Raw genomic sequence first — 27737 nt, forward strand, 5'->3', positions numbered from 1 at the left:
GTACCTTGAAGAGGTTGAAGTCTCTCGAATGGAATGGCCAGCAAGAAGTCCAGATCTCAATCCGATTGAGCAGGTTTGGGACAACCTCAATAGAAGGCTGAGAAGTTCAGAAAATCATCAATTAATGACTTAGGAATCCAACTCAGAGAAATCTGGGAAGGATTAGATCAGAACATTTTAAGATCACTCATTTTGAGTATGAATCGTCGTTGCCGAGCTGTAATTAACGCAAGGGGTGGAAATACCAAGTATTAAATCACTTATCAGCATTCCAGTATTTTGAAAATTGTTTATTTCTCTTCTTTCACATAAGATTCGGTGAAATCCTGAATTTTTCTTCCATTTAATGTGTCTTGATTCGTTCAAAACCTTCCCGAGAGAACATAAAAAATAAGTTATAAAGTCAATGTAGAGTTAACTTTCATTGAAATTGAGATTTTTTCAGAATGTGAAATTGTGATGAACCCTCTTATTGAAAAACCCTTTATACATAATTTCGATAGCGGAACTAGAAAATTCAAGGTGAATAGCTAAAAAGTGAGGAAAGCACTGACTGAAGTCAAAAGCTTCAGAGCGCTTCTATATATAGAAGCGCTCTGCTATATATAGCTATTCACCTTGAATTTTCTAGTTCCGCTATCGAAATTATGTACGAATGTTGAAATTATTATTCTGAATAAAAACGCGAAAATCTTATAATGATCTGTTATTTCAAATCAATACGTGGTGACAAAAATGTTGGGTAATTTCTTTCGATATTCTTTATTATTTTTTTCAGTGGCATGATCAACAAGAAATCTTGAAATCATTATTTCACATCCAAATGAAAAAAAAATATATCTATCATTTTGAAATCCTTAAGAAAACTTCATTTCGAACGCCCATATTTACGGAACTTGATCCAATATTAACCTGGAAATTTCAAGTTTCTAGGTACTTTCGTTCCAGAGTTATCGTGTTTACGGATGGACAGAATAAAATATTGAGGACGAATACGTCATCAATCAATCAACCTTATCGTTTGGACAAAATTGTTGTGTCAGAAATAATCCGTAAAATATCTAGTCGATCGGGTTGAATTTCAAAACTGAAAATCATGCGAAATTTCGAGTCCATTTATCTTTTTGGAATTTAATATACCTATAATTAATCAAATTTTTCATTTTATGATGGTCAGCGGTATATATAAATTATATTGGCATTTTTTCAGAATGAAATATAATGCTGTAGATAGGATTTTTTCATCGTGTCATAGAATGCATTTTCCAATAACGCAACATTTTCAATGGATCCTATACATCCAATTATCCCATTTTCCAATTATATTATCGTACTAAATAAATTGTGGAATATGTCGAATTTGCTACGATCAAAATTATCATTCGAAACAGTGTGTGAAATTTACTCTACCTATTGATAATTAATCTATGGTCGAGATCTTGAATTATCTGACCAATTTGTTCTGTATGACAGAACCAATCTGCCAAATTGCACATGTGCCGGTCTAAATGAATTCCAGATAATTGATTAATATTCCACGTGAATTACTGAACACATGTAGGTGTTGCAGGAATTAAATTTGGCGCTTTTTACAAATGAAAAAAATTGTCGGCTATTATTCGTCCAGAACAGATTGATAGTGAAATATACTAACTGACAAAGAAACTGCATCACCGAGAAGGAGCTGTTTAAATTTTAATTTTTTTTTGTGAAACAAAGATAATATAGCAAGGAGTGAAGGATTGAATTTTGAGAAAAAAATCGTGAAGGTTTATTCATGTGACAATTTTTGTTACTTAAATATTGTTTTTCGCAAGTTTTTTTTAAATTTTACAATAAACCAGTTGTTCGAGGAGATCCAAAGTCAATGTTTAGTTAAGTGAATTTGAAAGAGGTAGAGTTATTGGTCTACGAGAGGAGGGGTTGTCATTTTGAGAAATCGCTAACTGTACGAACAGAAATCCAACTACTGCTATAAGATGCTGCCAAGCGTGGTTTGATAATGCCCAAAATCGAGAAAGAGTAGGCATCGGATGTCGAAGGGGTCAAATGAAGGTCAAGACCAACGTTTAAGACTTATGGCCATTAGAGACCAATTTGCGACAATTCGATCTTTGGCTGATGAGTAGTTGGGAGAACAAGACCATCCTGTAACTGTCCGAACGGTTCACCGACGGATAAGGTCTTTTGAACTGCAGCATTATCGACCACATCTTGTGTTACCTTTGATGATTGAGCATAGCTGGCAACGATTGCAGTGGTGCAAAGAGCGTCAACATTGGAATGTGTAATGGCATTAGGTCGTCTTTTCTGATGAATCTCGATTCTCCGTGGGTACACATGATGGCCGAAGAAGCGTTAGACGACGCCAGGGAGAAAGATGTGAACCTCAGTTTGATGTTGAGCGTCATACACACCGGACAGTAGGCGTTATCGTATGGGGTACTATTGCACATGCAAGTAGGTCACCTTTAGTCTTTATTCGAGGTAACATGACAGCGCTGCGTTACCTTCGAGAAATAGTGAATCCATAGGTTTTCCTTTACCTTAACCGGCTCGAGGATCCAATATTTCAGCAAGATAATGCTCAACCTCATGTTGCCAGAGTTAGTTTTAACTTTTTCGAAGCGACCCATGTGAATATTTTGCCATGACCGCCCAGATCCCTCGATCATACGCCCATAGAGCATGTTTGGGACATCATGGGTAGAAGGCTTGGAAATTTACCTGAGCCCCCACGGACTTTGGCGGCTCTGAGACATGAAGTACAGAAGACATCCCTCAAGAAAAAATAAACCGTCTTATTGATCTTATTATGCCGAGATCTGTTGGGGAGTGTATAGATAATCGCGGTGGACAAACAGATTTAATGAAAAAACTTGTAAATCCTTCGTTTTTTCTCCAAATTTCAATATTTACTCGTTGCTATATTATCTATGTTTTTCCTTAAAAAAAATAAAAAATAGAGAACAAATTCTCATCCAAAGTGTATCTGTCACGAGTTTCCAGGCAAAGTAATCTGCAGGAGAGGTGACATTCATCATCAGATCAGTACTTCGAGATTACTTCATTTTAAACCATACATTTTTTGGGATTGGGAATTTCGGTCCATTCAACCTTATACCAATCATAACCAAAATAATGAAGCTTGAAATAAAATGTATATTTCCCAGTGCACCTCTTCTTAAATAAGCCCAAAATCATCAGCCATTACTCCTAGAATTCATAATTTGCATTTCCATCTCTCCTGAGAATGGTTAATGATGATTGATTCTCCAGTGATGGCAAATTGTGGCCAGAATGAGATGGTAATGGCTGCTCTGTTCTGGGTTTTTTCCTCACGACAAAAGAGATTTCTACTCGGCCGGTACAACTCTTCGCCATTTTCGCATTAATATCTTTCCTCCGGGCTGCGTTAGCTAAAATATCAGGCCCGAAAAATTACGTTGCGTGAAATGGAATTTTTACGGTTAAACCGATTAGGCTAAAGGTGGAATGAATCCTCGATTATAAGAGGTTATTAGCATGGAAAAGAATTCATCATTTTTGCGAAGCTTTAACGACCAGGAAAAGTTAACCTCTAGACGATAGAACAAATTATCACTGGCCTAAAATATTCAAGAAATACGGAATAACGTAAAAGGTGTTCCCAAAAAGGTTTATATTAGGTGTAGTAAAAAGGAATTCCATTATTTTTCTAATACATGGCTCTAGTTATCTATATCTCGCCTTGTATGGTTCCGATGGGCTTCCACTAGACGGTGTTAGAAAAACTTCTTTGACAGTTTGGTGATTAGTTTACTCAGGTGAGTTTGAGCGCGCGTCTAAGATTGACTCAATCAAAGAGAAAATATACTATATTTTATAGTTTTTCTTCTATGAAGACGAAAATGTAAGTCACTCGGCTAGAGGTTGTTCAAAAACCGTTTGCAAAAGCCTAGTTCCAAGAAGAAGCTAAATGTATAGGTACCACACGCAAAAAATCTTCATGGACCGAACATCCATTTGTGAATCGCTGTTGAATCGCAACGAAATCGACCCATTTTTCAAGCGGTTAGTGACTGGTGATGAAAAGTGGATCACTTACGACAACGTCAAGCGAAAACGGTCGAGGTCGAAACGCGGTGAGCCGGCAGAAATGGGGGCTAGGATTGACATCCAGGAAGGTTTTGCAGTGTGTTTGGTGGGAATAGTACGAAATCATCTGCTATGAGCTGCTCAACTACTGCACAACTGTTAACGCGGAACTGTACTGTTGAAAATTGGACCATATGAAGTAACTAATCGCCCAGAAGCGGCTAGCTTCAGGCAATAGGAGAGGATTTATGATCAGGACAACGTCAAGCCACACGCATCGATAGTGACTTTGCCAGAAGCTCCGGGAGTTTGTTTGGGAGGTTTTTATGAATCCATCTTATAGTCCGGACCTGGCACCAAGTGATAACCATATGTTCCTGTCCATGACGAACTATTTTGTCGGGTGAAAAATTCGCTTCAACAGAGGCTTGTAATAATCGATTGGCTTCTGTGAGAAAGGCATAATGAAACCTTCAAAATGGTAACAAGTTATAGAACAAAACGGCGCATATTAGACCTGAATCGGATCATTCTAACTGTGGTTATTAAAACCTTGTTTTTCTTGCCAAAAAAATTGATTTATTTTCATTTTATTATTATTTGCGTAAGCACAACTCGCGATCCGCTCTCGAGAAACGCTGCAAGTCGCTATGCAGCGTTTCTCGAGAGCGGATCGCGAGTTGTGCTTTACAGACTACTACAGCTACAGGCTGTCTCGGAATAATCAAAACCAATTTGTTGAGGAATGAGAGTGATCCATAAAGATTTGGACGACCGACACAAATTGGCGAATGCGCCACACTCAACTAGTAGTAGAAACGAGTGATAGTGATAGTTCTTTTAAATTAAATTAAAATTAAATTTGTGTCTACATCATAAAGTTATTCACGATTAAACATGTCAGCTTACAAACCAAATTCTTGTCATTTGCGGGAGGTTTTAAGTTTCTGCTTTAAAATGAAGAAATCTACGGCTGAGGCTCATCGAATACTCTCAAATACTTATGGTGGCGCCGCTATTAGTGAAAGACGTGCCGAAAGTAGTTTCAACGCTTCAAGGTTGATGATTTTGACGTCGAAGGCCAGCATGGCGTTGGAAGAGAGAAGGTTTTTGAAGAATCAGTATTGGATGCATTACTTGATCAAGACTCGTGTCAAACGTAACAAGCATTGGAAGGATCATTGGAAGTGATGCAACAAGAAATTGGGTGCCGAACGAGTTGAAGCCGAGAGATGTTGAACGGTGTTTGTTTGCTTGTGAACAGCTGCTTGCAAGGCGAAGACGGAAGGGATTTCTGCATCGCACTGTGACTGGATACGAAAAATTGTTTCATTACGATAATCCCAAACGCAGAAAATCATGGGGATATCCCGGCCACGCTTCCACGTCGACGGTCAAACCGAATATTCACGGTTTAAAGGTCAGGATCAGTATTTGGTGGGACCAGCTCGGCGTAGTGTATTATGAGTTTTAAAATTGACTGAAACAATTGTTATCGAACTTGATCAATGCGTTTGAGCCTTGCATTGAAAGACAAACATCTGCACTTCAACGAGAGACATGATAAAGTGGTTTCACATCATGACCCCATGTTGTGAAAGTGGTCGAGACATACTTGGAAACGTTGAAATGGGACATCCTACCCCACCCACCGTATTCTCCAGACGTTGCTTCCTCGGAATATCACTTGTTTCGATCAATGACACAAGGCCTAGCTGACCAGCAACTCCGGTCTTATGAAGAAGTAAAAAATTGGATCGATCCGTGGATCGCTTCAAAATAGGACTAGTTTTTTCAATGCGGGATTCGTACGCTACCCGAAAGCTGGGAAAAAGAAGTTGCAAGAGATGGACAATACTTAGGATCATAAATTTATAACCAGTTTTTTACAATAAATATAATGATAATGATAAATATTTTTTTAATGCAATTGAACTAAAAATTTCAGTAGAAAATTTATGCTTGAAATGACCTCCACCATTTCTTATTCAAGACTGTACCCCCTTTTCTTATTTCTTCAGTTGTTTCTCCTGAAATTTAGTCTCAATCTTCTCTCCACTTCGTCTATTCTAACGGTGTTGGATCTGGACTTCTCGCTGATCACGAAAATAATCCAAAATTATAATCAAATTTAGTTAACGTAGAAAATATTGACGAAAAACGAAGTGAGGGGAGAAAACTCTAATATCTCGTAAACTGTTGATTTTTGGTTGATACTAAATTTGGCTCAAACGACAGCAAATGAGCCATACTAACTCGTCTAATTTGGAAACACCCTGTATAATTATTTCTGAGAATCTATAAATCGAGGAATCATGGACTTGAAAAACCATAGTAATGGTATTTTGATAGTACCTACATATGAAAAAGTCCTAGGGCTTATAGCATGCAGGACATTTAATCGGAAAAACTCGAATCGAGTTTCACGTCGCATCCAAACAGTTCTGACCAAGCATCGCTCCGTTCTGCACAACGGATCCAATTAAATTTTCCCTGATTCGATGTAATTTCCTTCATAAATTCGAAACGAACGTAGCTCTAGGTATTTTCAATTTGCCGCCATACATATGTATTAAAGTACACTCCCCCATCTAATATATCAATGAAAAACAACGTAGTAGCGTTCTGGAAAACAGCATTGTATTCAATTCGGTACATGGAATGAATTACTGTTGAATTTTCCATGAACGGGGATCTCTGCGTTCTTTGTCTAGTGTCAGGCATACGTTTTCAATGATTTTCGGAAATATCCCAGAAGTTGTGTAACACTCTGGATAAAAACCAATTTAGAATGCACGCGCCATAAATATTCATGTACTCATTCATTTGGTAGATTGCTATGTCTGTTGTGAACAACAAACGCAACTGTTATGGATCTGTCTAGTTTGGAAATGCAGAGATTTTTGTTCGAGGTAACTTTTCATGCGTTCATCCGCATATCCACTCCCCCTAGAAACAAACAAATTTCAACGCACAAATTGTTAAAATAGAAAAATCATTGTGAAGGAACAATATAAGGCAACAAAGAAAGAAAAATATTCAGTTAATATTTGCTTTGAAGTAAATATCCTCAACAGAATTGCATAAGAGAGGACAAGAGAAATCAATACAATAGATATTCTAGAAAGCAATGAATCTTCTAGATACAGTAAATTTGAATGCATGAAATATTTCCATCTATAGATTTTATAACAGATATATTTGTAGTTTATTTTCAAATTTGTCTGTATCATCTTTCAGAGCTAAAGTCAGGGATGTAGTTTATATGGATCAGTGCGGGCTCAGTAATCAGTAATTTTCTTTTTTTTGTCATATGACTCACTTATAATTAAACTTTGGAACTGGATAGTTTTTGAATTTTTTTCTTTTTGTTACGTTATCTTTTTTTCAGTCATTATTGTCTCGAAATGTATAAGGCTTTTTTTTATATATTAATCTTCAGGGTTAGAGAAGAAGTGGCTAGCAATGGACTATAATTTGAATAATAAATGTATAACCAGTTTTTTACAATAAAGCTTCGAGATTCGGGAAAAAACGGCACAAGCAAAAATCTACGCCTATATAACTACTTTCATCAAGTTATTGAGGTTATTTTCGTGAGTCTTCGATTTAAAGATAGTAAACTATAACCGTGAAAAATTTTGAGTTATGCATGGTTATTTTTCGACTTTCCTGCGGCAGGTTTTTCAAGGAGATTGAAAATGATTCGTGTTATCAAGGATTAGGAGTTAACGAGTTTCGAGTTAACGAGACTCGATTGTACTTAAATTCAATACTCTCCTTATGTTAAGGGCACGCTTATTAAAGTACCAACTTTTATGGGATGCAAAAGTAATGTTTTATTTCCACCACGGAATGGGATACCTTTAGATTCTGATGAAGTACTTGTATTTTTATACTTATATTGAATAAGAACAAACAATAATAACAACAATGTGAAATGAAACTAGGTTATGAACTAGCGGACTGTATTTTTGTAGGATCCAGTTATTGTTCCCTGTAAATAATTGAGATGGTCAACCGGATGCTTGGAGACCTATTAGTTTCTTCAAGTGTCGAGGGCATGACAGTTTCAATGAATTTACAGGGAACGAATTGTTATTGTACAGATAATGTAAAAATGATGTGTTATTCTTCGAGGTGTCGAAGATATGTCATGGAGTTGTAAATCTTGAAGAGATTTACTGGGGCGTTGGGAGAGTTCGAGAACAAGACGGTTGTACCAGATGTGTTACATCTGTGTATCAGGTACTAGTCCTTCGAGAATATTCGATTTCCAGGAATCCGCGAAGATCTTTTTGGGTCGTACGGCAAAATTCTTATTGGACTAGGGGATGGTACTTTCCCTAAGGGTGTGGTCAAGCCGAAAGAATGGTCGATATTCGAGACAGGGTAAGTTCCAATCGTCGGAGAGACAGTTCAAGTTAAGGAGCAGACGAGTATAGTTCGGCCTAAGTCGAAGTAAGAGTAAGTTCTGTCGGTTGAAACTTAAGACGTAAGACGAAAAGACGGTTCGCGGACTAGATTAAGAAGAGTCGCGAACAAATCAAAGACGAGACGACGAAAATTTGAAGTACGACAAAGACGTGATAATCGAAGACGTTTCGAGTAATTAAAACAAGAGTTGAAGACGAAATTCAATACCGTAGTGAGAAACTTGTAATTAGGACGCTATTAGGATCTTCTCAATACTGAGTTTGTACTGTATAATTGTGGCTTTGTAAATAGATGTAAATAATTCAAAAGAGTTTAATTATTAAAAATCCAACAAAGTCACGGAGAGAAAGACGAAAGGCCAGGTAATCGAATCATACCTCTAAACGATCGATTAACCAAGCCTACATTTCTATGGTTATGTATCAGCTAATTGCTGTCTGCACAACTGTGAACACAGGGATGTGAAAAGTAAGAGAACGATTGTAACGATCGGCGAAATTGAATTGAGACCACAGAACTACATATTTATCATTTCTTGTTCCTTATGAGCTGGCCTCAACCATATATTGAAAATTGGAATATAATTGAAATGAATAACCCCAAATTCTATAAAAATCAAACCAACCGTTTCGAATCGTGTCGGAGGCAAGAAAAAAGGCGACTATCAAACTGGGCCGACCTTTTTTCGGTGTCATTAGAAAGAAATCCATGCAAATTATAACATCGTCAGGCCGGGCACAGGGACGCCTCTAATTAAGTTTTCCCCGGCTCGGCCTGTCTTGAAAAAGAGGGGACGACGTAGAGAGAGAATTGACCGGATTGTTTCCGGTCGAGTTTCAATCTGATTACCTTTCCAGCGTCGACGGCGGCTAGACGACTTTGAATTTTCAGTCGGCACTTTTGATCGTCGCGATTTTTTTTTTTTTTCGTTTCAGAGTTAATGAGCGAGGTGCGATTAGGAAGTTTGGGAAAGTTCAACGGGGCGGTTTGGGCTTTGTTCGTCGGCGTTTTCGCATTTTTCCTGTTTCGAGATTTCCACTGGTGGTTCGAGAGGCAGGGAGGAATCGGAACAAGCACTCGCATAAAATTGAGAGTTTTTACAGAGAGAGTTTCAAGTATGGAACGGAAATTCTCTGAACGGAGTTTGTTATTTCGAATTGATCACCCTTAATATTTTTTTGCCTTTTGAAATCCTCAATTCTTGAATGGGAATGCCCAATTTTTATATCATACTTAAGAGATCTGGTTATTAAATAACGAGACTGCGCGTAGAGGGGCGGGGAAAAAACGAGTAGTCCGTTTGGTATCTAGATATCTTATCTATTCACTCACCAAAACACGTTCTCGTCACTATTAATGTATTTTTCTACATTCATGCAAAAAGCAAAACTTTATTGAACTATATATAGTGGAAAAAGAAGTTCTTTATTGCACTGGTGCAATAAAGTTTTTATTGCACTCATCAGTCATTCTACTTCAACGTGCTGATGGAAATCGTCGACAGTAGCGGAGGGATACGTAGAGGAATCACATGCAAACAAACTCAGTGTTGCAAAACAAATATTTCAGCCTGAAGGAAATAACGATGTACAGGTACCAAGTACTAGTACGTTTACAGCAGTAACAAATCAAGAAGTGGATTTAAAAAGTACTTCACTACGAAATATTTATATTGAAAATTGCACCAATTGTTCATTCACTTTCAACATTGAGGGTAAAAATAAAGTTTGAGTTGAATTGTTCTTAACGTATTAGTTCCTGTTTTAATGCAAATCGATATTAATAATAAAGTATTCAAGTTGCGCTTTTCATTTTCCTACACCTAGTGCTGCAACTCGTGCAAAAATTGTTTATTGCACTCGACGTGTTGTCCCACTCGGCCTAACGGCCTCGTCGGACAATTTCACGTCTAGTGCAATAAACATCCACTTTTTGCACTTGTTGCATAAATAACTATTTTTTCTCGTGCCAAAAACCATGTGTGACGAAAAACAGGAGCAATTTATCAATCTCAAATTTCTAGTTAATTGAAAAAAAAACTCTGATTGAGTGCAATAAATTGTTGCAAGAGGCCTATAGGGACGATTCTCTATTTCGTGTGCATGTTTTTGAGTGGTGTAAGCGCTTCAGTGAGGGCCGAGAGAGCACTGAAGATGACCAACGCCCAGATCGCCCTGTCACTGTTTCAACTCCGGAAACAGTGACCAAAACCAACCATATTGTGCGTGCAGATCGTTGAATGAGCATCTCGACGTATTTCGACAAACACCACTCGAGCTACGCTCTCGTGATGTTTCGCGAAATACGTCTCGTGAATCGGTGTATAATCGAATATCGTCTATGCTCTTGTGATATTATAATTGAAAATATTATATTCAGTATCATCTCGAAATTTCCTATTTATGATGTTACAAGCTTCCGTGAAAAGTTTTCTCATACTAAGTCAATTGCAAAATGAGCTGGACATCCGTCCAATTGCATGAACATGATTCTCCTGGTTGCCAATGGCATATCTTCTAGCAAGATCGGCAAATCGTAAATTAAAAAATTTAAAAAAAATATATATAATTTCTTCTGTGATGGGAACATTGTGTGCAACAAGTTTGAACATTTGAGACAATTAATTGTAATTTGTGGCAATATAATCTAAAGACACAATTTGGTTTTTCAGTGCATCAGTTGAGGAATAACTTCTTTCAGCTATAACTCCAGATCGTCTGATTCTATCACTTTGCGACCTTCAGGTTTTGTCATGCAAATCTTATGAAAATTCTATTTCTGTTGAGAAAATTCTATCATTACATTTGAATTTTCGGAGAAAAATGAACAAAACAATGAACTTCTGACTCAGCGCCCCCTATCGGAAGCAGCTAAATCAAATTTATATCATGAGTATATTTTTTCCTTAATCAACAAGATGTTATCTTTCAAACGAGATCTAATTTGCTCGAAAATATTAAGACAAACTGAAGTTACAGACATTTAAATCAGTCAGATTTCTCCCTTTCCCCTACCCTTATCTGATGTCGTGAAATCGAAAGTGACAATTCAAAAAAGATACAGAATATTCCAAGGATTACTGTGATGTAATTTTTTTTCAATTTGATATGAAACATTTTCGAGTAAAATTCATTTTTCTAGTCGACGATAGCTAATTCGCCCACTGGCGGTGGAGGTATGAACTTCAAAACAATTTCCAGTGTGTTTTCATCGACACTTTAGTGGTAAATATTTTTACCGCAAGTCTCTACGATGAGTGGATCCTGATATACAGGGTGTTTCCTAAACATACGGCAAAAATTCAGGGGGTTGTTCCTTGGACTATTCTAAGAATATTTTGTCCTTTGATGATTTTTGAAAAACCTATTTGTTTCGAAGATATAGGGGAAACAAAATTTCAGATAATAACATTTTATTATGAAAAATTACATGAAAATTCAACTCAACCTACAAAAACTGTTGAAAATGACCACCTCTAGCCAGCATACAAGCATCCAATCTTCTGCTCATTGACTGCATAGCGATTCATAATAGTCAAAGATAAAATGTTAATTGCTAATACATCACAAAACGAATTCAAATGAAAACCGTGTTCAATCTGTATTCCTTTACCATCTGCACTTATCAATTTTTAGTCAAAAACTGGCCGTTTTTAGTAATTGGAATGTTGTTAAACAAATTTAAAAATAAATTGTACCTACTTAGTAAACACAGTGCGGTACGCATTTTTATTTAAACTATTATTAATTTTAAAAATATGAAAAATGTTGTTCGCCCTGTATCTTCGAAACAAAGAGGTTTTTCAAAAATCATCCAAGGACAAAACATGCTTAAAATAGTCCAAGGAACAACCCCCTGAATTTTTGCCGCATGTTTAGGAAACACCCTGTATAGCCGCTTACCTCGCTTATTTGCTCACCCTTTACAAAGGCAGAATCGTTATTTTTCAAATAGCAATCAAAATTAGTAAGTACATCATTGTTCCAAAACTAGCATTATTTGAAGAAACTTTTTGATTTGATACATTTTTTAATATACAAATACAATTCAAATTTTTCAATACAATTTTTTTCTTGTCTTTGTCTTATAGTTCAAAAAACCTATTGAATTCTAAAACTTCATCTTGAACATTCATTTTACTAACTTGCAGTTGAGGACACACTAGGCTAACCGATTCACAGAAGTAGCAATATCAGCAGGTTTTCAAAGATCTTTTCTCTTACTCTTCTGTGAAATGGGTATACAAACCAACATTTTCAATTGAAATTATAGCAGAGTTTAATTTCATCTTTTAGTTGATGAGGGCGATCTAATGGTTGAGTACAGACGTATTCGTTGTACACTCGATAAAATTGCAAATTAATATAGTTAATCGGAGTCTACAAATTTCAAATAAAAGCAGTGTTCTAGATAAACAGTAAAGGCATTATAAATCGTAATTTAAAAGGTGATTTTCGAAATATTAAACGAGAAAACTACAGTGAAAGTGTTTTCAGTTCATTTTCTTCACACGGGTACAAAAAGTATATATGTAAATATAATCGGTCAGGCCGTCTCTAAAGGAACACATACCCGTTCTTACATTTAGAATGACGGAAAGAAATTCTCCAATTACGTCGGAGCATTTGTACGAAGAAATTATTAACTCAAAAAAGGAAATAAAGAACTCGATTGCAGCCAGCGAAACGAGAATTTTGTTAGAATTTCAGGCTCTAAAGAATAAGGTTGAACAACTTGAAGCCGAAAACCAGTTTTTGAAAAATAAGATTGAACATCTTGACCGCATAAATAAGAAGAACAACATAATATTTTTTGGTCTCAAAAAAACAGCAGACGAAATAACACCACAGTTCATTTGCGATGAAATAAAACGTTCTCTGAAAATAGAAATTAAGGAAAACGATATCAACGACTGTTATAAATTAGGGAAAAACGAAGACGCTCCTATCAAGATAGAGTTAATTTCTTATCTGAAAAAGAGAGAGATACTATCGAATGCAAAAATTCTAAAGCAAACTAATCTGAGTATCCTCAATGATCAGACAGAGCAGCAACGCGAGGAATATAAAATTCTCAAGAGCAATTTACTGAAAGCCAAAGCCAGTGCACCACAAAAAAAATCCTTCATAAGAGGAAACCGTCTCATAGTTGGAAGCGCCATATACACTGTACAAGATCTTATCAATAAACAAGTTGAAAACAAAGCAAGCAGTGCACCACCAACCCCATCAACAAGCAAACACGGGGGAAGCGCAACAAACGAAGAAGACGAAAACACGAACGAGTCAATCTGGGAGGATACGGAAACTCTAGAAGATACAAGTTCATCGAAATCAAATCTAGAAAAAAAAGATCACCAAATAGCAAAAACAACACCGAAGTCAACGCTTCACTATAAAGTATTCAAGAAGAAAATTTCGCCGAAGAAAAACGATCAACCAAGATTGAGACCAAGACATGGATCAACGCAGTGTTAAAAAACTTTCGAGAGACTGAAAAATACATTAATCATATCAAGTAAGTTAACTCTTTAAACAATTTAAATTACACCGCTTTGTTGAACATTACATGTAGTCATATCTTTAGCATTCCTTACCATGAATCAGTATATCCGAGACTATGAATGTGAAACATACGATACTCCTATGGAAAATATTGTAAATCTAAAAAGTCATAATTTTAATGATAAGTTTAACATATTGCATATGAATGTACGTAGTATTAATTTGAATTTTCCGGAGTTTGTCGCATTTTTAGAATATTTGTCTTTGGAGTTCGAAATAATTGTACTGACGGAAACATTTCAAATTGAAAACCTGAATCTGTTTCATCTGAACGGGTTCGACACTGTTTATAATAAAGGGAATTACAATAAAAACGACGGGGTTGTGGTCTATGTTAAAAAATACTTGAACTTTGATTATGAAGTTATTGAAATTGGGGAAACCAAGGCGGTAGAAATCTCTCTCAAAAATAATAGCCGCAATAGCAGGAAAGTGACGGCAATCTACAGATCTCCACAACAATGTACAAAACTCTTCAATCAAAGTTTATATAACTATCTAGAAAGTTCCTTATCTTCAGAACATGTAATAGTAGGTGATATTAATATTAACACCCTCTCAAATGAAGATTTTGTAGAAGAGTACAAGAATATTATGCAGAGTTTTGGATTCACATCTGTGATAAACAAATGCACAAGACCAGAGAGCGGATCTTGTCTAGATCATTTTTATATTAAAGGGTGGAATACAAATTTTAATTCAAATGACAAAAACGGCTGTATTATACAATACTTAATTACCGACCACTATCCGATTATGTTGTCTTGTAATAAAACAAGTGAGCATAAAGTATCAAAAAATAAAAGCAGAGAGAAGATTTATGTGAATTATGAGCAACTGAAAAAAGATCTAATAAATGAGACCTGGCAAAAAATGTACTCAGAAGTCGGCGCACACTCCGCAACTGAGACATTCCTCAATATTCTGACGAGTCATATTAACAAAAACACTCATAGTGTGAAGCTTAAGAGCAAAAATGTTAAGCGAAAACCCTGGATAACACCATCTCTATTAAAATTAATAAACAAAAAAAATGATATATACATGGAACTTAAAGAGGAACCGGATAATCTCGAGCTAAAGAACACTTATCGCAACTTAAAAAATCAGATACAGCAACTTATTGACGAGGCAAAGAAAAATAACTTGGAGAAATTTATTTCAAAAAACGAATCAGAAACAAAGGGCATATGGGATTATGTAAAAAACATTTGTAATGAGAAAAAACCGACAACGGAAATTAAAACAATCGAAACAGAAAATGGCCCTTCAGATAATCCGAAAGAAATCACCGAAGCTTTCAACAAACATTATAGTACTTTAGGAGAGGAATATGCAGAAAATATTCCAAACATAGAGAACTATCAAGAGAAAAATATTTCTGTAGGTGAAACATTCTTCCTAACTCCAACAAATCTTCAAGAAATAGAAGCAACAATCGAAAAATTGAAAAATGGAAAATCTCCCGGAAATGACGGCTTACAAGCAGAAACATTAAAACAAATAAAAGCAGAAATTTCCGCACCCCTCTCTGACCTGATAAATTATTGTTTTGAAAGTGGTATTTTTCCAAATGTATTGAAGATTGGTAAAATAAAACCACTCTACAAAAGTGGAGATAAAACTAAAATATGCAATTACAGACCGATTTCATTAATTTCAAATATTTCTAAAATAATAGAAAAAATCCTAAAGCATAGAATGATTTCTTTCCTTGACCAAAATAATATTCTGGATAAAGGTCAATTTGGATTTAGGCGAGGCAGATCCACCGAAGACGCTATACGTGAGCTTACTGATAAAATTTATGAATGCTTAGATGGAAAAATTCCTAGCTTATGTGTATTCGTGGACCTTGCGAAAGCATTCGATACTGTCAGTCACAAGAAATTACTAAATAAACTTTGGAGTTGTGGTTTCCGTGGAGTCAGTAACGAGCTGCTGAAAAGTTATTTGACCAATCGTCGACAGATGGTAGAAATTAATGGAAACATAAGTTCTTTGAGAGCAGTTACTTATGGGGTTCCACAGGGGACTGTTCTCGGTCCAGTTCTGTTTTTAATTTACATAAATAGCTTGTTAAAATGCAATACCACTGGTCATATAATTAGTTTTGCTGACGACACCGCTATACACTATCGAGCAGATACATGGGACAATCTTAAAAAAAAAGTTGAAAATGATTTTACCAATTTGCAACTCTGGTTTCAAGCAAACAAACTTACTTTAAATTGCACTAAAACAAAATACATGCCTTTCTCGTCATATTCTACTGGCCTGCCATCTATAGGAAATATTGAGGTTAACTCAGATATAACAATTCCCGAAACAGCAGCTATTCGATATCTTGGCGTGATAATAGATTCAAATTTAAAATGGGATCACCACATTCACCATGTAGTCAAAAAACTAAGAGGTCTGCTGTACAAATTTAGAACAATGAAAAAGTATTTTAGAAGTTCTAAATATTTGATGATTCTGTTCAACGCCTTGGTCCAATCCCAGATCAACTATGGGATCTTAGGTTGGGGAGGTATATACGATAAACACTTGGAAAATCTGAACGTTACTCAAAGATGGATTTTAAGAATAATATTCGGAAAAAAAATCAGGTATCCAAGTGAACAGCTTTACGAAATTTCAAAAGTGTTGGATGCTAGACAACTATATAGCCTCAAAATAATGACAAATATTTTCAAAGGAAAGTTAAAACTGGCTAAAATTGATCACCCATTCAACACAAGAAATAGAGATAATACCTACCAGACCCAGAGATCAAAAAAAAGAATAGGACAAAGAACCTGTAACTACATTGCACCTCGCCTATATGCTAAGATTCCTGAATACCTGAAGAAAATAAAAAATTTTAAGCGTTTCAAAAATAAAATCAAATTTTGGATTCTAGAACAAGGTCGTAAATTTATTAAAATCATAATAAATCAAGAAGAAGATAAATGAATATTCAATAATAATACCTCGATTTTGACCACCTACCTGATTATGACAGCTTACCCAATTTTGACATTTTACCGACGTCGACAACTTCCTCAGAATCGACATTTTTTTTCCCAAATTCGACTTATGACTCAGACTGTACAATGATTGAAAATTGTTGTTAATTAGTTTTTCTTATACATGAATTAAACCTTAGTTATAATCACCACAGTTAAGAAAATTGTTAAGTTTTATGTTACGCACAGGCATCCATTCTCTGAAATGGAGACCTCTGTAACTTATTATGTTTATTTATATGATTGCTTTGAATAAACATTATTATTATATTAATAAATAATCAAAATTATGGACATAAATTTGATACTTATATTAGATCCCTTCATCAACATCGCCTTCATCAAGTAGACACTTTTATAAGTAGTATTTATAAGATGATAATTCTTCGGGTTGAAATTACTCGTATTTTTCGTTGTTCATCTAAATTCTCATTACGATCCTTCTACTACATCAAAGCAATAGAAACGAAAAAGGGAAAAGTGACCATTAAGAAGGATTCAGAAAGCCGAAAATACCCGAGTATAATCATATTTCAGGTCTTTCACCGAAACCGATAAAACTCAAACGGAAGAGGGTCAACGGGGAAAAATTTTCCTTTCATGCACTCACCTTGCTGTTGGCGAAGAAGGACGTAAACATTTGCTTGATCTGCTTCTTGCTCTGGTCTCCCTCGTGGAGGCTGAGGGTCGAGCTGGCAACATGATTGGTCTCATCTGCACTCGAACTGAAAAAGCTTCCGCTTCTCGGCTTGTAGCTCTGAAAGCAACCACGATATTATTGACGGGATTTGCGAAATGGTGTTAGTGTGCCGAATGGGATGCGTTCCCTGGGGATAGTATGGGTGATGGAAGATACTGCGGCTTACCTCGGATTTCTTCCTGAGCTGATTGCCGTATATTGATCCCGATAGACGTTTATTGCTTGTTTCTTTCGCTGGAACAAAAAGAAAACTAATTTGTATTGAAACTGTTAGAGTAGAGCTTCATAATTCCTCAAGTTTCATACAGGACAAGTTTCTATGGTTGTTGTCTATGGTTTGATAGTTGAGAATGTCTAAGATGCATAGAAAACCTGATGTGTCTACTTCATAGAATAATAAACATAGATAGAGGGAGTATGCGCAATTTTTACAAGTCCCCAACATGGTCAGATTACGTTGTCGGATTGGGATATATTTCAAAATCCACAATTTTACTATATCATTATGAATGTACATTATATCGAATGAAATACATTTATTTGAGTGATTCCCAGTTAAATATGCAACTTTGAATATTTGGAATCCGATGTTTTTCCTAATTGTCGAATTAATAATAAGCAGAATATTTATTATTTTCTGTATCTACCTGCTGAACTCCAAGTTATGGCAACTTTTGCTCTCATAGTGTCAATGATTGTTTCACGTCGTTTGGCGAGCTTAAAGTTTTCTGAATTTCTGATATATTAAGGTATTTATCTCAATATATCTTGAGTTGACATGAAATGTTTAACCACTATGGTAGATAAGAAGTGCGTTCTTTGTGGAGAAACTCGCGAATTGAGTGAAAAATTGTATCACTAATATGTATTCATTTGCGCGCGCTTCATGTCAAATTTGATAGTTCATGTTGGGGACAAAATTTGCCCACTGAACAGTCATATGCTCCACCTATCTATCTACTTAAGGGGGAGATTTTTCAGATTTACACCTACTTGATTTCGAGAGATCGCGTAAGTTTCAGATGGCGCATACTTCGTTTATATTTGACATTTCTCTCGATTCTCGGCTCTCGTGATCTTTGAGTATGGAACAATAATATTTTATATTATTTGCTCGTGATAATCTTCTATACTCTATCATTATATTCCATTCATTTCATTAAAAATTCGATAGGAACTGAATTGTAATTTATTGTGGAAATATGCAGCGTCTAAAATCAGTATTTCATTTTCAAAAGGCACCAGACAGATTCGAACAATACTGAAGAGCGCCACCTTACAGAACTCTGATTAAGCAAAACACTATGTGGACTATCAAAAAAAGTCTGAAACAAATTCGAATCAGTGCACAATCCAGCTTTTCTACCTCTTAAGAATGTCAAACTGTGTTGACATTTCAGTAATGTTTGGCAATTTATCATGACTCCTTTGAAGCCATAACAACGCTTACAAATTGTGAAAATTTATTTTGAAAAAATGAATCTGTTAGCGTTGTTAGTAGACCATTTTACGGTCAACATAATTGGCCTAGTGCTGGCCAGCAATTCGTGCTGTTATTGATAGATTCTTCAATAATTTTACTCTTCTTTCTTCAAAACCACCAACAAGACAGAGAATGTGCATAACGAAGAGAATATTGCTATTGCATGAATGAAATTCTGACTATTCAATAATATCGCAGTATACATACACCTCTTTCGTACAATTGTCACTTGTCTATCAATTGGATGACATTTGGTATGGGTATTCGGGTTAAGACATATAGGGTGGTCCAACTAAAACTCAACAGCTCGATTCTCCGATTTTAAAATGAAAATGTGGAAAATCACTCGGACCCGTAAATTTCTGATTCGAGGGGTAACAACTTTTCCGCTTTTTTCATCCTTGTAACTTCAATCCCCTAACGGGAGTGAGCACAACCCCTTTATTTTGAATATGAATAAGGGATGTTACGATAACTTATTTTGAAGATCGTACCGAGTACTATGTTACCCTTTAATTTCACTACAAAATATCCATCTGAAAGATGAAACTCAATAATCAGAGTAAGTACTGCCCTGAAAATATTGAAATAACATGAAACATTTAGAAGAGTTGTATGCAGTAAAGCCACAAAATCTAAACAAACAGACAGCTGATTCCAAAACTTCCAAACTTTCCAAACTTTTATGAATCACTTCCGAAAGTAACTGTCTTAGGATACACAACAAGCTACTTTTCTGGAAGACATGTATGATATGCATTCACCACTAGACTATTACCAATAATTCATGTAACACCCTGTATAAGTGATCTCATTTTTATTCCTCGAAGAATCTAAATTTAATTCCCAAGTTCACCCAAATGCACAAACCAATTCATAGCAAGGTGGCTAATAACTAACATTCCGAGTCCATCCAAATATCGATCTTATAATCCCCTACAATCAAACATCAACAATATTTAGAGCAAATGAGCCATTAGGGCAACAGCAGAGGGGGAGCAACGGCTGCTAGATACATACAGGAAATTCGGTAGTTTGTAGAAAATGAAAGTCCCAACTAGAGCACCAGCACGGTAACACGGTGGCATGAATACGAAGAGTGGCACAGTATCTGTATCTTCTGCAACATTAAATCCTCATCTCATGCATGTTGGCTTATTCCAGGCGCGCTTCGAAAATGTAATTCACCAAGATATAAATGTTTGCTGTTCTGACATGCGGAAATTATTCCGTAAGAAATGTGGACTTCAAGGTTATACCTGGAAAGAGGGACTCGGAATGGAATCCTCGTTATACACCCAAATTTTTGGTGGTTGAATTATTCCCAGTAGGATATACGTGGAATAATCCAGGCTCGAAGTATTTGAACCATGAAAGTTTTCAATGTAGGTTGGGTTATGAAATGTCAATGGGTTAGGATACAGGGTCTTCAGAAATGATTGTAACATCGCAGTTGTTTTTGAATTATTTTTTGGCACCCCTCACTGAGAGTCCGAACTGTACTAGATTTTTCACCATAATTTAACCCCCCTTTAACTTTGTTATTGAAAGAGGTACAAAAAAATGTTTGCTACGGAAGTTTCATGAAATCGACTAGTGTTTTTCAAAATGATTTCACAAAATGAAATATATACAGCGTGGGCAACTTATTGATTGCAACTTCATTCTTTCAAATGGAACATCCTGTATATTCTTCTGTATTTGACTAGCTCTTTTTTTCCCTGATTTCGAATATATAACATATGTAATCAGCCTCTTCCCAATAGATATGCTCTCTCGCAAAATCCAAACGCGCCCTTCGATGGGCTGGGGTAAGAGCAGGGCCTCTTGCCGCGACACGAGGCCTTAAATCATATTCCCTGAGGCGATTTCTTATTGTCTGAGTGCTAATTTGCACCCCATGAGTTTGCTCAAGCTGATTTTGAAGGAGGCGAGCTGTTGCAAACCGTTGTCTCAACGAAGAAACTCTCAAGTAACGTTCTTGAATGGCAGTTGTTACCCGTGGTCTACCCTGTCCTGGTCTTCGGACATTCATACCTGTCTCCCTGAATCGCTGCAACATTTTGGACACACTTGTATGGGAAACTCCAAACCTTTCTGCAATTCTTGTGTATGTCCACCCTTCTTCTCGCAAAACTACCGCTTGGGCACATTCCTCTTGGGTCAAATTGCGTGTTTCGCGTTGCATAGCGATAGAGTGTGGAAAATCAAACGAAAGAAAAACTATTGATGACTAGAATTGATCGAGAACAACTGATTTTAGAATGGAGCCAATACATTCAAAATCTGATAATCTCATCTTTATTTATTCCTGCTGGGAAAAAACATCTGTATTGAAGAAAAACGTTGAAAGTGGATAACATATGCATGCATAATTCTGATAAAAATAATTATCATAGAGAACACCTTCAGTTGTAGAATAAATTTGAGATTTCCATAATGTGCGTTAATTCTTTTGCGCAGTGTATTTTGTATAACCAAAATAAAAATTTCGTATCAACTTTTGTTTACTACACTTACGGATTTGAATAATGTAACTTATATTCGTCTAAAATTGTATATCTTAAAAATTTGAGCTACTAGGTAAAAATGAATACGTTATTTCAATTCAGGGCATCAAATTGATATAGAATCAGCTCAAAAACCTCGTCACCAAAATAGCTCTGTCCCTTTGATAATCAAAACATGATCATAACATAAGGTTTGCAGTTCTGCAATAATCCATGAAACAATCGTCAAAAAAGCATAGTGAGATCATAACAAACATCTGTCAGAAATCAGCCCAAGGACACGAAAACGGCCTTGTATGATGCAGGGTTCATTCAGAATTAAGCCTGGAGCAAGGATCGCACAAAACATGTTCCTTGCAAACACGGACAATTGACTCGGATGTTATTCACGTGTATCAATTTTACACTCCAGAGGGTTCCGCTCAGACCCAGTATACGGTTGTGGGGTAGCACACGATGTATCGTGCATCGACTCCTGCACTTACTTGTAAACATGAAAATTGGGTTGAGCAGAGCAGAGGCAAAGAGTGGTAAGTCTATTTCTGAACGACAGGATGATGGATGAGTGAGAGTTCAAACACATGCACCACGTAGATTACAAGATAAGGGGTTGAAGTTTTCCAACATGTTTCACCATCTTATCGGGATTGTTTCAGTGAGTGCGGAAAGCTTTTTCTGTGGTCTGAATTTTTTATGAATTTCAGTTTACTTGGATCCCTGAAGAGTTCATTATAAAAATCACCACGGTTTTTGGGAAGAGTTTATTCCTCAGAGTAATAAACATAGATAGAGGGAGCATATGTCATTTTCAGTAAGCAAATTTTGTCCCCAACATGTACTATCAAATTTGACATGAAGCGCGCGGAAGAGAAAACATATCAGTGATAAGATATTTCAGTCAATTCACGAGTTTCTCCACAAAGAACGCACTTCTTATATCCCATAGTGGATCAACGTTTCATATCAACTCAAAATATATTGGGATGTATACCTAAATATATCAGAAATTCAGAATACAAACTTCAAGCGCGCCAAAGAACGTGAAACAACGGACGACACTAGAAGAGCAATAGTTGCCAAACCTTGGATTTCTGTAGGTAGATACAGAAAATAATAAAAATTCTGCATACTATAAATTCGACAATTAGGAAAAATATCGGATTCCGAATATTCAAATTTGCATATTTAATTGAGAATCACACAAATAAAGACGTTTCATTCAATATAATATAAATTCATAATGATATAGTAAAATTGTGGATTTGAAAATATATCACAATCCGACAACGTAATCTAACTTTGTTGGGAACATGTAAAAATTGCTTATACTCCCTCTATCTATGTTTATTACTCTATGGTTTATTCAGATATATACTGCTCCACAAAAATAACAGAGATTTTGAGACTGTTTCAAAAGTTTCCATTTTTTTTACCAATAGCCCTATTGAATTCATCCGCACTAAGTTTACGCGTAGGAATTTCTTCAAAACAAGTTTTCAGATTTTGAATCAAACAACATCAAGACAAGAACTTGCCTGAAACTAAGAAAGATATTAAACGATTGATAAAAACCATTCAGATATAAAAAAGTAAAATTTTATTTCTCATAAATGAACAGTGGGTTGATAAAAATAGGCAACTTTTGGAATGGCCAGAAAGACTTCGAACTTCCTTAACTTTTGTGGAGCAGTATATTCTGTCAATGACTTTATAATTTCTGTCTCTTGAAATGTTGGCGTATTCAGAATCCTTGTTTGTGGTGATTGTTCAAAGACTTATTCAAAATATTCTGTTCGTTACTTTTTATGAAAACAATACCAGGGATTGGCGGATAGATAATAAATAACATATTGCGTGTCACTATTAGATAGTTTTCAGAAAATTATATATTCAACTTTAGTTCATTAATTTAATTATCATGGATCTAGTTGAGTATTCACCGACGCAAAGCGAACACTGAAGAGTTTTCAAATTGAAATGATAAAATTTAAAATGATTATAATAGCAACACTTTATTATTTCTTATTTACATTTTTGTGGTCAGTAGGTTGTCATTTAATCATGGGATGAAGCGCACTTCTGGTACGTCAACAAACAAAACTGCCACATTTGGAGTGAAGCTAATCCTCAAGTGTATGTCAAAACACCGTTACATCCAGAAAAACTGACTGTTTGGTGCGCTTTATGGGCTGGTGGAATCATTGGTCCGTACTTCTTCAAAAACGATGATGAACGTTACAGTCAATGGTGATCGGTATAGAGCTTTGATTACTAACTTTTTCATTCCTGAATTGAACAACCAAGATGTCCAGGAGCTGTGGTTCCAACAAGACGGCGCAACATGTCACACAGCTCGTGCCACAATCGATTTATTGAAAGACACGTTTGGTGACCGCCTAATTTCACGTTTTGGACCTGTGAATTGGCCTCCAAGATCTTGTGATTTAACACCGCTAGACTACTTTCTGTGGGGCTTCGTAAAGTAATTGGTCAATGCGGATAAGCCACAAACCCTCGACCATTTGGAAGACAACATTCGCTGTGTTATTGCCGATATACGGCCACAAATGTTGGAAAAAGTCATCGAAAATTGGACGTCCAGATTGGACTACATCCGAGCCAGCCGTGGCGGTCGTATGCCAGAAATCATATTTAAAATGTAATGCCACAAGATTATCTTGCGGATAAATAAAATTCATGTCAATCGAATAATCCATCGTTGTTTTATTGCAATTTAAAGTTCTATAGCTCTAAAAAAACACCCTTTACGTTCAAAACTAAGGATAAAATCGGTTGGCTAACTCTTGACGTATTCAGCGAATAGATTCAGAATACTTTTAAATCATGTTGAATTATTGCGTTATCGCTTTCCGATCTATCCTGTAATTTTCAGTGATTGAAAGGAATTCGAACCGGTGATGCATTACGCAAAACAACTCGGCAAATAGATAGCCGAATCAAAAGGGACCGAATATTGATTCCGGAAAACGGATATTTGTCTTCCAAGCGAAAGACGACGGCCTTGAAGGATAGTCCTGTCGATATTGCAAAGTCACCGTGTTTGCCGATGCCGAACCGTTTGCGGCTTGTTCACCTAGGGAAGTTGAAAAATTGACTTTCCTCTGGCGGAGTTGGCTGAAACGCGGGGCACCGGAAATGCATCGGGTATTGGGGTAACCAGGGAAACGTCGAGATGTTTCTTCTTGAGGGTAACTGATAATCGAATGACCGAAATGGATTCCGTCGATTAATCTTTCTTTGAGGGGAATTTATTTTTTCAAAAAACAATTTACTTTTCGTGAGATATTTTGTGATCGGGAATTTTGTTGATTCTCGAACTCACGAGAACGTGAAATGTTAAATTAGATATTTTCACACTGTTGATAGTTCAGGTTAGTCTGTTTGTAGAATAATTTTCCCGAAAGAGTAGGTAGAATTCCATTTCTTACTTGAAATACATGAAATTAATATAAAGGGTGTTTTTTTTTAAAGCTATTGAACTTCATTTAAATTGCAATAAAACAACGATGGATTATTCGATTGACATGAATTTTATTTATCCGCAAGATAATCTTGTGGCATTACATTTTGAATATGATTTCTGGCATATGACCGCCACGGCTGGCTCGGATGTAGTCCAATCTGGACGTCCAATTTTCGATGACTTTTTCCAACATTTGTGGCCGTATATCGGCAATAACACGGCGAATGTTGTCTTCCAAATGGTCAAGGGTTTGTGGCTTATCCGCATAGACCAATGACTTTACATAGCCCCACAGAAAGTAGTCTATCGGTGTTAAATCACAAGATCTTGGAGGCCAATTCACAGGTCCGAAACGTGAAATTAGGCGGTCACTAAACGTGTCTTTCAATAAATCGATTGTGGCACGAGCTGTGTGACACGTTGCGCCGTCTTGTTGGAACCACAGCTCCTGGACATCATGGTTGTTCAATTCAGGAATGAAAAAGTTAGTAATCATGGCTCTATACCGATCACCATTGACTGTAACGTTCTGGCCATCATCGTTTTTGAAGAAGTACTGACCAATGATTCCACCAGCCCATAAAGCGCACCAAACAGTCAGTTTTTCTGGATGTAACGGTGTTTCGACATACACTTGAGGATTAGCTTCACTCCAAATGCGGCAGTTTTGTTTGTTGACGTAGCCATTCAACCAGAAGTGCGCTTCATCGCTAAACAAAATAAAATGGACGTAGTGCGCGATACGTATTCCGCACAGAAATTATTTTCGAAATAAAATTGCACTATTTGCAAGCGTTGTTCAGGCGTGAGTCTATTCATGATGAATTGCCAAACCAAACTGAGAATCACTTGACAGCTGTTAAATCGGTCGCCATCTTGAACAGTAATGCCAACTTAAAGTTATATACTTCGAAAAAAAACACCCTATAGTACGAAATCTAATCTTTTTAATGGCAGTGGAACCCGATCAGATATACAACGCGAGAGAGATAACTAAAGCAATCTATTGAAAAAATAATGGATTCCTTTTAACTACCTACATCTAATATAACAAAAAATAAAGTAACTGAACGTCATCTGAACACTTATGTTTTCGAGGTATCGAAATACAATAAAAAAATAATTGCTTCAATCGGCCAAAGAGTTCAAGATGAAATGAACTACAAACTGAGTTGAGATTTTGTAGGTTTCTCTAATCTTTCAGGTGTGTAAGCATTTTGTGGTTAGGATTGTCCTCGGATTTATTGCCAGAAAAAGAAACTATCTTTTTTTTCAAAATTCTCGTTAAATTATTGAGTAATCGAGTAGTCGCGGTACACGTAATTGATAAGCGGGCTCTCCATCAGGAAAGATTCAATTTATCCGGAATAATTTGGAATCGATTCCGGTACGAGAGCTTCGTAACAGGGAGGATCTCCGGGCGAATAGAATTAGTAAACAATTAACACGTCCCTCTATTTCCCCGAGAACCCTCGGTTTTCTGGGGGGAAAACGCAGCTTGATAGATCGAAGAGGCGTTCTCATTATCTTTCGTTCAAAGGCGAAGAACTCGCTTCGTCCTTGGTTTGATTATAATATGCTGCGGTACAGATGAGGGGAACAGGGGATAGATCTGCCCGTAATGATGCTGGGATTGAAATTATTGCACGTCCCGAACACTTCCCCGATTATAATTCATCTTTCGGATGTATTAAATTGATAGTAAAATCTGGCGAGGAGTGAATCGGGAACCGAACTCCAACAGGTACTACAACCCGGCGCCTTCGCCATTTTGCAACAAAGAAATGGATTTCCTACGACCGTGCGATTTTATACTATGTTATCCAAATCGTGGACCAGATATTATGCCATTATGTTAATGACATATGTTGAACAGAATTGTCATCCCTAGCATCATATTTTTAGCTGGAGGTTAGCCATTCAACAATATACACCGTGTTCGTAAAGTATGGAACAAATTCATTTTTAGCTAAACAGATCATTTTAAGAAATAATCCTGAAACACGACGATTTTTTATTTTAATTTACCGTATTTTAAAATAATAATCTAATATACAGGGTGAATTACTTTCGAGTAATGACGTCACCATTATTTCTTTTAAATGGAACACCCCCACTTTGTCTCAATTTTCCGATTACTCTAGCTGAGCTGATTCCAAAAATGTATCACATGTTGATTCCAATTGGTACAGGGTGGACAAAAATACAATAGTTTTGTGTGTGCTCATAAAGTAACGCCTAACATTCTTCTTTAGTTAAATTAACAATAATATCAAAAATACTTATTTTCTAGCGGCAATTGGTTTGAATGTAGTTTGTTACATTTTCAGATTATTAAAAATGGGCTGTTTCCAAACATGTTTGGTACTTGTGGTCTAACAGACAGAATATGAAAGAAATTATTTCTTATCAATTTAAAGAAAAATAGTCGTCTAGTTTTTTGTGAAATGTCATTAGTTCAATGACAGTTT

General features: G+C 36.2%; 1 protein-coding gene across 10 annotated transcripts in view; it reads right to left on the reverse strand.

Moving 5' to 3' along the window:
- The window catches only part of LOC123678563 (pleckstrin homology domain-containing family G member 5), a 363969-nt gene that overhangs the window by 27255 nt on the left and 308977 nt on the right, over nt 1-27737 (reverse strand). For all 10 annotated transcript variants that reach the window (XM_045615665.1, XM_045615663.1, XM_045615664.1 and 7 more), the window contains 2 exons: nt 17956-18023; nt 17700-17846 (listed from right to left, as the gene is read on the reverse strand). In XM_045615665.1, the coding sequence (XP_045471621.1) occupies nt 17700-17846; nt 17956-18023 (215 nt within the window). The remainder of the gene's footprint in view (nt 1-17699; nt 17847-17955; nt 18024-27737) is intronic.

This window comes from Harmonia axyridis, chromosome 4 (assembly GCF_914767665.1).
Source record: "Harmonia axyridis chromosome 4, icHarAxyr1.1, whole genome shotgun sequence".
Taxonomy (NCBI): Eukaryota; Metazoa; Arthropoda; class Insecta; order Coleoptera; family Coccinellidae; genus Harmonia; species Harmonia axyridis.